This window comes from Coregonus clupeaformis, chromosome 8, assembly GCF_020615455.1.
Source record: "Coregonus clupeaformis isolate EN_2021a chromosome 8, ASM2061545v1, whole genome shotgun sequence".
NCBI classification, from domain to species: domain Eukaryota; kingdom Metazoa; phylum Chordata; class Actinopteri; order Salmoniformes; family Salmonidae; genus Coregonus; species Coregonus clupeaformis.
The window spans coordinates 57,794,766-57,806,585 of NC_059199.1; the positions used below are offsets into that span (position 1 = coordinate 57,794,766).

General features: G+C 44.9%; 1 protein-coding gene across 6 annotated transcripts; it reads right to left on the reverse strand.

Annotated features, from left to right (window-relative positions):
- Window positions 1-691: 691 nt before the first annotated feature.
- LOC121572020 (GA-binding protein subunit beta-1) lies at window positions 692-11,602 on the reverse strand. 6 transcript variants are annotated; one of them, XM_041883861.2, is made up of 8 exons: window positions 11,295-11,602; window positions 7,595-7,702; window positions 7,224-7,391; window positions 6,559-6,753; window positions 6,046-6,256; window positions 5,242-5,415; window positions 2,769-2,887; window positions 692-2,494 (listed from the first exon to the last, which is right to left on the reverse strand). In XM_041883861.2, exons 2-8 carry the CDS (start codon window positions 7,700-7,702, stop codon window positions 2,162-2,164), a joined length of 1,308 nt encoding a protein of 435 aa, XP_041739795.2. In that variant the 5' UTR covers window positions 11,295-11,602; the 3' UTR covers window positions 692-2,161. The 6 variants fall into 6 exon arrangements, with proteins under 6 accessions (XP_041739795.2, XP_041739798.2, XP_041739794.2 ...); XM_041883864.2 differs by having other exon boundaries at window positions 5,242-5,412; window positions 11,218-11,602; XM_041883860.2 differs by having other exon boundaries at window positions 11,218-11,602.
- Between the last annotated feature and the right edge of the window lie 218 nt (window positions 11,603-11,820).

Below are 11,820 nucleotides of genomic sequence, written 5' to 3' on the forward strand. Positions count from 1 at the left end.
ATGTTGGGCGATTAGGCCTGGCTCGCAGTTGGCGTTCCAATTAATCCCAAAGGTGTGAAAAACAGCCCCAGACCATTATTCCTCCTCCACCACCAAACTTGACAGTTGGCACTCTGCATTCGGGCAGGTAGCGTCCTCCTGGCATCCGCCAAACCCAGATTTGTCCGTCAGACTGCCAGATGGTGAAGCGTGATTCATCACTACAGAGAACGCGTTTCCACTGCTCCAGAGTCCAATGGCGGCGAGCTTTACACCACTCCAGCTGACGCTTGGCATTGCACATGGTGATCTTAGGCTTGTGTGTGGCTGCTCGGCCATGGAAACCCATTTCATGAAGCTCCCGACTAACAGTTATTGTGCGGATGTTGCTTCCAGAGGTAGTTTGGAACTCGGTAGTGAGTGCTGCAACCGAGGACAGACGATTTTTACACACTACAGCACGCGGCGGTCCCGTTCTGTGAGCTTGTGTGGCCTACCACTTCGCGGCTGAGCCGTTGTTGCTCCTAGACATTTTCACTTCACAATAACAGCACTTACAGTTGACCGGGGAAGCTCTAGCAGGGCAGAAATTTGATGAACTGACTTGTTGGAAAAGTGGCATCCTATGACGGTGCCACATTGAAAGCCACTGAACTCTTCAGTACGGCCATTCTACTGGCAATGTTTGTCTATGGAGATTGCATGTCTGTGTGCTCGATGTTATACACCTGTCAGCAACGGGTGTGGCTGAAATAGCCGAATCCACTCATTTGTATATATAGTGTATCAACATTGTTACACTCATAAAAATTTTGTTTCAACAAACTTTAGTGGGTCTAATGAAAAATGTACACCTGGGCAAAAGTATCGGATACACTAGGGACATACCAGAACTTCAGATCCACAAGCATAACCCTAATTTCCGTGGAAATCCACCCCCCCCCCCCATGACATCAATGTAAAATGTAGGCACAATTTAAATCAGCGTTGGCATTTCAAGTATACATTTGGCCCTTACTGAACAGCGGGCAGAGATTATGTTCCTTTCACACCCTTCACCCAAGTGATGAATGTTAACGCAGAGGTTGTCCAAGGTATGTCCATCACATTCTCATTCAGTTTGGGAGAACACTAAAAAGTATCACGGCACAGTAACTGTGATAGAAACAAGTGTCGGGACGTGAGAACGGCATTGACAGAAGGACACAGCCACCTAATCTGACATCCTTATTCCTGTCCATCTCCGGCTTTGGAGAGTGGGGCTACTAGTGATTAAAGCCACGGGGGCATTAAAACAGTGGGAAGTTTGCGTCAACATCAGCGGGAGGAGAGTTGTGGCTTGTGCAACAGTCAACCTATAATCACTACTGAACTATGGAAGTGGCACTGACGACAACAACTAGAGGACAAAGCTAATGTGGTGCCATGAAAGTCAAAACACTGCCATTCACAACAATTCATTACTACGCTGTGAATAATGAGCCCAATACATGCTGGGAATGACTGTTGCCAACTACAAGCCCGGTCATTTGTCGAGTAAGAGGATTATTTTAAAATAGGAAATGGGCATGCTTAAATATAATTCCCATTGCCTGTGGTTGTAGGTGGTTGGATGGAAGAGTGAGGCAGCGGGCGACTTTTGAGACCTGAAGGAGGTGAACAAAACAGTGTTCTCTCCACAGACCTGTCCTCTGGTACTATGGATGGACGTGTCTAATAAACTTTGGATTTGCATCTTGGGCACCTTAGGACAGGCGGTTGGAACCATGAAAATGTATTTCTCACACACCATTGACATGTCTCAGACACCATAGATATCCGAGACCGAGTGCCCTGTTTCTTCCAGGTAGCATAGACGTTCTTCAGTTAGGCAACTTTACTGAGTCACAGGCTGAGCAGGTCCCGTTCCCGCTCCTCAATCAACCTTGTGTGACACGCATCCTTATATTCAGCTCCTCGCTTCGCCATTTGTAAAGAAAATTATAATAAAATAAAAAAACACGATTGAGGAAAATAAAACAGCAGAAAGAGTAAGTAAATATTGTACAAAAACAAAACATAGCAGGAAAATTAGAAGAGGAAAAAATTAACAAAAGAGCTATGAAAACGCTGACAGGCTGCCCCGTCGCCTGAGTCCACGTGTCCATTTCTCCTTCAGTCAGTGACATCAGTCTGTCTGACATTATGAGATTACCTCTGTGTGGGAGGGCGCTGAGTCCACCAGCGTCACCTGCTCCTCGGCCGAGTCCAGCTCCTCCGTCTTGATGATGATGGCTCCCTCCTGGAGCATCACCTCCTCGCTGCCCGACGTCTCCACCTGCACCTCCTCCACCTCCTCCTCCTCCTCCTCACCCCCAACCACCTCCTCCTGCTCTGAGGTGCCGTTGGTATGGCTGTGCGACATTGCCTCCAGCTTCATGCGGTACTGCTCTGCTTCCTGCTCCTTGCACATCAGCTGCTGCCGGTACTCCTGGGCCTTCCTGTTGGCCTCCTGCAGCTGCCTCTGTAACTGCTCCTGGATGGAGGGATGGATGGATGGATAGATAGAAAAAAGGAGACCAAAAGGTCAGACTGCAGGTCACACACTTGCACCCCACTTGTGCCAACTGCACAGTATCAAAGTACCAAAATAATCTATGGGTTTCTCTTATAATCTATGCAAAAACAACATTTTCACAGCTGCTAGAATCTCTAGAGCAATATTAAATAAAACTGGTTAAATGGCAGAAGCATATCAGTTCAATGTGTTGCACAAGAAAAAATCATCTAAGATGTGGTCCCCCCCTGACCGTGTCTCCAGACTCCATGTGATTAGCAGAGGCCTCCAGTTTCCTCTTGCGGGCGGGCGGGGGCTGGGGTTCCTCTTCAACCACCTCCTCTGTCACCTGATTGGCTGGCATCGCCAACACTGCAAATCAACAGACAACAGTTCAGAGCCTGGAGGATCATACAGTCTCGAAAGTGAATATAGGTTACTTATTAAAATACAGTGCATTCGGAAAGTATTCAGACCACTAGACCTTTCCCCCAAAAAAATATGTTACAGCCTTATTCTAAAAAGGATTAAATCGTTTTTTTCCACCCATTAATCTACACAAAATACCCCATAATTACAAAGCAAAAACAGGTTTTTCCCAATTTATAAAAAATAAAAAACTGAAATATCACATCTACACAAGTATTCAGACCCTTTACTCAGTACTTTGTTGAAGCACCTTTGGCAGCGATTACAGCCTTGAGTCTTCTTGGGTATGACGCTACAAGATTGGCACACCTGTATTTGGGGAGTGTCTCCCATTCTTCTCTGCAGATCCTCTCAAGCACTGTCAGGTTGGATGGGGAGCATCGCTGCACAGCTATTTTCAGGTCTCTCCAGAGATGGTCGATCGGGTTCAAGTCCGGGCTCTGGCTGGGCCACTCAAGGACATTCAGAGACTTGTCCCGAAGCCACTCTTGCGTTTTCTTGGCTGTGTGCCTATGGTCATTGTCCTGTTGGGAGGAGAACCATCACCCCAGTGGGAGGTCCTGAGTGCTCTGGAGCAGGTTTTCATCAAGGATCTCTCTGTACTTTGCTCTGCTCATCTTTCCCTCGATCCTGACTAGTCTCCCAGTCCCTGCCACTGAAAAACATCCCCACAGCATGATGCTACCACCCCCATGCTTCACCATTCAGGCCAAAGACCTCAATTTTGGTTTCATCAGACCAGAGAATCTAGTTTTTCATGGGAGTTGTTTAGGTGCCTTTTGGCAAACTCCAAGCGGGCTGTCATGTGCCTTTTACTGAGGAGTGGCTTCCGTCAGGCCACTCTACCATAAAGGCCTGATTGGTGGAGTGCTGCAGAGATGGAAGGTTATCCCATCTCCACAGGGGAACTCTGGAGCTCTGTCAGAGTGACCATCGGGTTCTTGGTCACCTTCCTGACCAAGGCCCTTCTCCCCCGACTGCGCAGTTTGGCAGGGCGGCCCGTTCTAGGAAGAGTCTTGGTGGTTCCAAACTTCTTCCATTTAAGAATGATGGAGGCCACTGTGTTCTTGAGGACCTTCAATGCTGCAGAAATGTTTTGGTACCCTTCCCCAGATCTGTGTCTCGACACAATCCTGTCTCGGAGCTCTACGGACAATTCCTTCGACCTCATGGCTTGATTTTTGCTCTGACATGCACTGTCAACTGTGGGACCTTATATAGACAGGTGTGTGCCTTTCCAAATCATGTCCAATCAATTGAATTTACCACAGGTGGACCAATCAAATTGTAGAAACATCTCAAAGATGATAAATGGAAACAGGATGCACCTGAGCTCAATTTCAAGTCTCATAGCAAAGGGTCTGAATACTTATTTAAATAAGGTATCTGTTTTTTTATTTGCAATAATAATCTAAAAACGTGTTTTCGCTTTGTCATTATGGGGTATTGTGATGAGGAAAATATATCTTAGAGTAACGCTGTAACGTAACAAAACGTGGAAAAGGGAAGTGGTCTGAATACTTCCCGAATGGACTGTTCATTAATGATGAAGTAGAACACAGTGTTCTACAAAGCAACTAGCACAAAACAATCTGCCCAGAAAGCTAAAAACCATCGTCTACAAATACAAGGTTCACATTGTCACAACAATAAGGTTTCTTGTAGGGTAAGTGGACATTCCACCATATTGCTAAACGTACTGACTACTTTAATGCTGTGTTCATAACCAATGAGAAGGGGGTAATTACCAGTTGTGAAGTCATAAATACCAATTGGATGCATTCACGTTCTTTGAACTCGTTGAGAAACACAGATTGGCTAATGGCCAACAAGCTGTGTCAACGATATTAATAGATTACTTTTTATAAATAATGTTTTGTTGTTGCATTCAACTGCCGAAAATGCTTTATCGAGGTAATTTCCTCAGTAGGTGACCTCAGGTCAGCATGTGGGAGAAGTCGGACCTCCAGGATGATGGATGAGTTTTCCACTAGTAATAGTAGTATCAGTTGGAGGGGCGAGCAGATTTTCCCCCAGTCGTATGTGGTAAATACCACCGTCCCACTTGATTATGTACGCAGCATTAGAACATCAAGTGCCGGTTTCCTAGACCCAGAGAAAGCATACTCTTAGACTAAAAAGAGCTTTCAATTGAGATTCTCCACTGAGCGTGCTTTTTAGTCCAGGAGTAGGGTCCGGGAAACTGTTCCCAAATGGATAGGGGCTATGGGATGTGGCTACAGGCTGAAATGGAGCAGGGACTATGTTAAGTGACCAAAAGCAAGACGTTCTCTTACTCTGTTGTCCATGCTGCATTGTGACAAAGAATGGCTGACCAAGCCCTCCAGTCTGCAGGTTGCCGTGTTGGTCGGTCACTATGGTGATGACCCTTTGACCTTGCTCGTTCACCATGTGCTGGATGCTGCCGGGGTCCAAAGAATTGGCTGCTATGGCTTCCTCAGATTCACCTGCTTTCAGACAAGGGGTCAAAGAGGGAGAGAGGAGGAAAAAGTTCACTTTTCCTGTCGACTGCAGTTCTTGTATTAGGAAATAGTTCATAAGCTTATATACAATATACTTTGTGGCAGTCAACATGTCGACTCAATATTCTCATTTAAATAAGCATTACATACAGTAACATGCTAAAGCTCAAAGGAATTCAAGCTGTGAGAAAGTATTCTGAACGGTGAGAATTAATGTCTCTTTTCTGCATGACCTTTTATTCCCACATATCACACATTGTGGTGGTAGCTTTGTGTGGGTCCACACAGCATCAGCAGACCTTATCAGCTTATGAGATCAGAGTGATAAAGGCCAGGGACTAGGCACTAGACTAGAGAAAACAAAGAAGCTTGGGGCATATTGCTCTGAGGCAGGGGGATCCTTGAACTCCGATGCAGCCGTTAACTGGAGAAACCAGCTGGGTTTTTTTCACCCGAGACGGACTGGGTGGTTTTTTCTTTTCTTTTCCATAACATAAAAGCAGTAAGAAGGACATATTTCAGCCACAAAACCTTTGTCAGAAGACCAGTCATTTCAAATAGTATGAACACTAACGCAACTGGAGGTTTGGTGTCTGTGTGTATAAACCCAGTAGCTACCAGAGTTGATGTTGTTGAGGAGGTCGGCCAGGTTGACCACGCCCCCCTGGAGCCTACCCGAGTTGGCCTTGGCAGCATTGTTGAGGAGGTCCGCCAGGTTCACCACGCCCCCCTGTAGCCCTGGGATGCCCTGGATGATAAACTGAGGCTGGGCCGAGCTCCCAGTCATGCCAGCCTCTGCGTTCATGTTCACCTGGTTCTGCATTCCCTCCTATAGACAAACACATTGTCAACACTGTCAGAGCATACATACAACAGCACCACAGACAGGGGAGACTGCCAGGATAGAAATCATAAGAGTTACTACAAACAAAGGAGAGGTCAGTTGTGCATTGAAATAAGAAGTAACGCAAGTAATGTATTTGGATAATTATGTAAATGCATTGCAATCCTAAAGGAGCACACTGTCAAAGAACTTCAAAAGTCCTTAGGTACATTTTACATTTTTGGAATGTAGAATAATAGTGCATGGAGACCTTTCAATAAGACTCCACATACAACTTAATGTCTCACCTGTAGTAGGAGCATAAGGTCTGCATTCTGGATGTCTCCTGCGATGTCGAATGGAGTCTTATCGAATTTACTGAGAGCGTGAACGTCGGCGCCATGTTTGATGAGCGTCTCTGCTACCCTTTGGTGGCCGTTCTGGGTGGCCCAGTGGAGAGCCGTCATCTTCAGCATGTCTTTGGCATTAATGTCTGCTCCACTCTGTAGAGAGTGATCCAGGAGAAATAAGGGGGAGAGGGTAAGACACCTGGCAGATTTGGCAGTTTTTCTGCTTTCTTCGCACAAGTAACCACATTTTCTAGTGTACTTAGATTTAAGACATTTTGGTCAGAGACATTTACATTTTAATCATTTAGCAGACGCTCTTATCCAGAGCGACTTACATGAGCAATTAGGGTTAAGTGCCTTGCTCAAGGGCACAGACAGATTTTTCACCTAGTCGGCTCGGGGATTAGAACCAGCGACCTTTCGGTTACTGGCACAACGCTCTTAACCACTAAGCTACCTGCCGCCCGCAGACATCTAGGTCTGCATCTGAAATTGGCCTCTGGTCAAAAGCAGTGCACTATATTAGGAATAGGGTGCCAGGTCAGACACAACCTAGATTTCAGGCCTAAACACACAGAATAAACAGCTAAAACCTTAGATAGAGATGTTTGTGACGTGTGTACCCTGACTAATAGATCCACGATGAGGGTGTGGCCCTCTGAAGCGGCCATATGCAGAGGGGTCCTGTCCACTTTGGTTCGGGCGTCCCTGCTGACGCCTGCCCTGAGCAGCACCTCGGCGGTGGAATAGTGTCCGTGTTGGGCGGCCAAGTGCAACGGAGATGTACCCAGCTGCTCAGAGGGACAAAGAGTCAAAACACCATATAGGTGGATTGGACTGGCACTTCAGACAATTTTTTACTTATGAACTTGAGTATCTTGTTTTGCATTTAGAGCACACAAACCAGCCAAAACCCTGAGGTGGGTAAAAGTAATTAAACTGAAGCAGATAATAAAAATTGCCCGGATAGAGAAGTTAAGAGAGGAATCATTACCCAGTCTGTGGTGAAGGGAGCCCCGTTGGCCATTAGCGTCCTGACTTCATCGTCCTGGCCTTTCCGTGCGGCCTCAAGTAGCCGCTTCCCCAAATCCACCAGCGACATCTGAGACAACACAATTACAAAGGTTGCAGCATTTATCCCCATTTGATTGTACACGTATTCCACTGTTGCAGTATAAAATAATAATAATAATAATATGCCATTTAGCAGACGCTTTTATCCAAAGCGACTTACAGTATATTTTCACTGAGGTAGGGCCCTGTGTTTTGGTTAATCGTGTCACATGACCTGGATTTTAACCTTTATTTAATGCTTTTTCGTCAAACTGTCCCCTTTTCTTTTTATGTCAAAAGGTGCAGCACCATCCTCAAACAATTGATTTCATTTTTGGTCCAATTCTCTTTTCTGAAAAAGGCTTAAAATAAAAGGTTAAAATCCAGGTCATGTGACATGAAACCAAAACACAGGGCCCTACTTGATAAAGTATGTACTTTTATGCCAGATTTTGAAACTCAATAATGGGTTAGGGTTCTCATGCATTTTTGGCTAGCTTAATCAAATGAGAGGACTCAGTCCTAGCAGATATTTACACATGAACATAGCTAGATGTGTTTTAAATCATACCTCAGATCTTACATGCATAAAGTTAAGTTGTTAGATACATTTTGTTTAACAACAGCAGTCATCATGGAAGTACTCTAGTAGTAATGGAACTTACAACTTTGACTCATCACATAAGCTGCTGTTACTGTTTATGCTGTTGCCTAGTCACTTTACCCCTACCTATAGGTACACTATATATACACAAAAGTATGTGGACACCCCTTCAAATTAGTGGATACTGCTATTTCAGCCCCACCCGTTATTGACAGGTGTATAAAATCAAGCAAACAGCCATACAATCTCCATAGACAAACATTGCCAGTAGAATGGCCTTACTGAAGAGCTCAGTGACTTTCAATGTGGCACCGTCATAGGATGCCACCTTTCCAAAAAAAGTCAGTTCGTCAAATTTGTGCCCTGGTCAACTGTAAGTGCTGTTATTGTGAAGTGAAGTCTAGGAGCAACAACGGCTCAGCCGCAAAGTGGTAGGCCACACAAGCTCACAGAACGGGACCGCCGAGTGCTGTAGCGCGTAGAAATAGTCTGTCCTCAGATACAACACTCACTACCAAGTTCCAAATGGCCTCTGGAAGCAATGTCAGCACAAGAAAACTGTTTGTCGGGAGCGTCATGAAAGCGTCATGCCGCACACAAGCCTAAGATCACCATGACCAATGCCAAACGTCAGCTGTAGTGGTGTAAAGCTCGCCGCCATTGGACTCTGGACACGTTCTCTGGAGTGATTAATCAGCTTCATTATCTGGCAGTACGATGGACGAATCTGGGTTTGGCGGATGCCAGGAGAACGCTACCTGCCCGAATGTATAATGCCAACTGTAAAGTTTGGTGGAGGAGGAATAATAGTCTGGGGCTATTTTTCATGGTTCAGGCCCCTTAGTTCCAGTGAAGGGAAATCTCAACGCTATAGCATACAATGACATTCTAGACGATTCTGTGCTTCCAACTTTGTGGCAACAGTTTGGGGAAGGCCCTTTCCTGTTTCAGCATGACAATGCCCCCGTGAACAAAGCGATGTCCATACAGAAATGGTTTGTCGAGATCGGTGTGGAAGAACTTGACTGGCCTGCACAGAGCCCCGACCTCAACCCCATCTAAAACCTTTGGGATTGATTGGAACGCCGACTGCGAGCCAGGCCTAATCACCCAACATCAGTGTCTGACCTCACTAACGCTCTTGTGGCTGAATGGAAGCAAGTCCCCGCAGCAACGTTCCAACATCTAGTGGAAAGCCTTCCCAGAAGAGTGGAGGCTGTTATAGCAGCAAAGGGGGAGGGGGACCAACTCCATACTAATGCCCATAATTTTGGAATGAGATGATTGACGAGTAGGTGTCCACATACTTTTGGTCATGTAGTGTACATTTATAATCTGGGCGGTTTGAGCCGTGGTATGACAAAACATTTATTTTTACTGTTCCAATTACGTTTGTAACCAGTTTATAATAGCAATAAGACACATTGGAGGTTTGTGGTAAATATACCATGGCTAAGGGCTGTATCCAGGCACTCCGCGTTGCGCATAAGGGCCATATACCACACCCCCTTGTGCCTCATTGCTTAACTCTACCTCCATTTCCTCGTACCCCTGCACATGGACTCATTGTGCATTTTTCTCTCTACACTGTTGGAAAGTGGCCGTAAGCATTCCACTGTTATCCAACACTTGCTGTTTACGAAGCATGTGACAAATACAATGATTTGATTTACAACTTTGCGTTTATTGTAAGAAATCAATTGTGAAATAGACGCGCTTTCGTTCCGTGGAGTGTCTGTGCGAAATGACTCCGGAGACAACACTGGTTTGTTTATATTACTGCTGCATAGACTCGTGCAATACCGGCGAATGAGTCTAGCCAATCCCCTATACATACTTATCAGACGTTCCATTTGAGCACAACACAATGAATGTTTTAAAGTAATGATGTTAGTGGTTATGCTACATATCTAACGTACATCACTCAAAACCCTTTATCACTCAATGCTGACATAATACATGAAGGTAGTTCTCCGTAACGTCCAACAGGTAATAGGCTACCTATACATCTGGAAATCGGGTTTTGATCTGTGGCATGCCTGGGTAAACAATTACCCAGTCACAAAGTAATATGTTCGTAAATTGTGAATAGCTGATTTGCACTTTTTTTGTTGTCGTTACATTGTAGCTAGCTTGTTGGTTATCGGTGACTCATTATTGCCACAATCATGAAAGCCCACTAACACGAGGCTCTCTTCATTGCAAAAGCGTGATGATGATGGAGACGACGAGTAGCCATCTTATGCGCCTCGGTTGTGAAAATGAACAAGGGGCGGCCATGTGTCACATTATCCGTTAAATCATTCACCCACATTATTTAACAACCAACAACAAAGACATTTAAATACATGACAGGAAACACTGATATTAAAGTTGTTGGTTTTCCGGGGGAAGTCAGAGAAATTCCTATTTTACACGAAGAGAAAAAACTACTTCCACATCCGGTTAACAGCATTCTTTCTCGTATGCCTCAAATGGTTTCGCGCAATTTCATATTTGAACGTTAGATTTATTCACAATTGCTTGCTTGTCAAAGACGTGAGACGCAATCACCTTAACGTACGAGTATTTATACCATCTCCTATGAGCCTGATGGCGACAGGTTTGTTATCTAACCAACCATGTAGCTAGCTAGCTAGCGTTAGCAAGCAATAACGTCATCTACATTAGCTACAGTAGTTAGCAACGTTAACGATACTTTAAAAAGTATGAACATGCACTTTTAAGAAATGGGAAAGTTCTACAAACTGTTTGGTGCGCACGAGGAATGGATTTTCACACAATGCGCCAACTTCAAAACTACCACGTTGTTGAGTTACTCGGTCTCGTTGCTAGCCAGATTTAAGATATGCTCCACATAGTTAGCTAATGCCTGGCTAACTTTAATAACAGCAAACGCTAGCTAGCTAGCTGGAGGCGGAATCCCTAATGGAAGCAAGCTAACGTTGTGTAGTTCTTACCTCGATAAGGCTTCAAATGAATGCTCTTATGATGCGGACATAAGTTCCTTGACTATACCAAATTATTTTCTCCTCACCTTAGTTAATGAAAATATATATTATTTTTGTATTTGAACGGATACAAAGATGGCGGCTACTCGACACCGGAGGTGGAAACCGAGCCTTTTGAACCCTCTTGTGGGCGGGCGCATGACTTGGGAAAAAGTCGCAAGATCAGCCTGTTCTCCTTCAATGGCCACTTTAACTCATTACGGTAAAAAGGCGAAACTGAATTTATATCCGCGCCCTTGATGAGACCTGCACCCCTTGCCCATGCTATAAAATATACTGAACAAAAATATCAACACAACAATTAACGATTTTACTGAGTTACAGTTCATATAAGGAAATCAATCAATTGAAATAAATAAATTAGGCCCTAATCTATGGATTTCACATGACTGGGGGCCAGGCCCACCCACTGGGGAGCCAGGCACAGACAATCAGAATGAGTTTTTCCCCCACAAAAAGGGCGTTATTACAGACATAAATACTCCTCAGTTTCATCAGCTGTCTGGGTGGCTGGTCTCACATGATCCTGCAGGTGAAGATGCAAGATGTGGA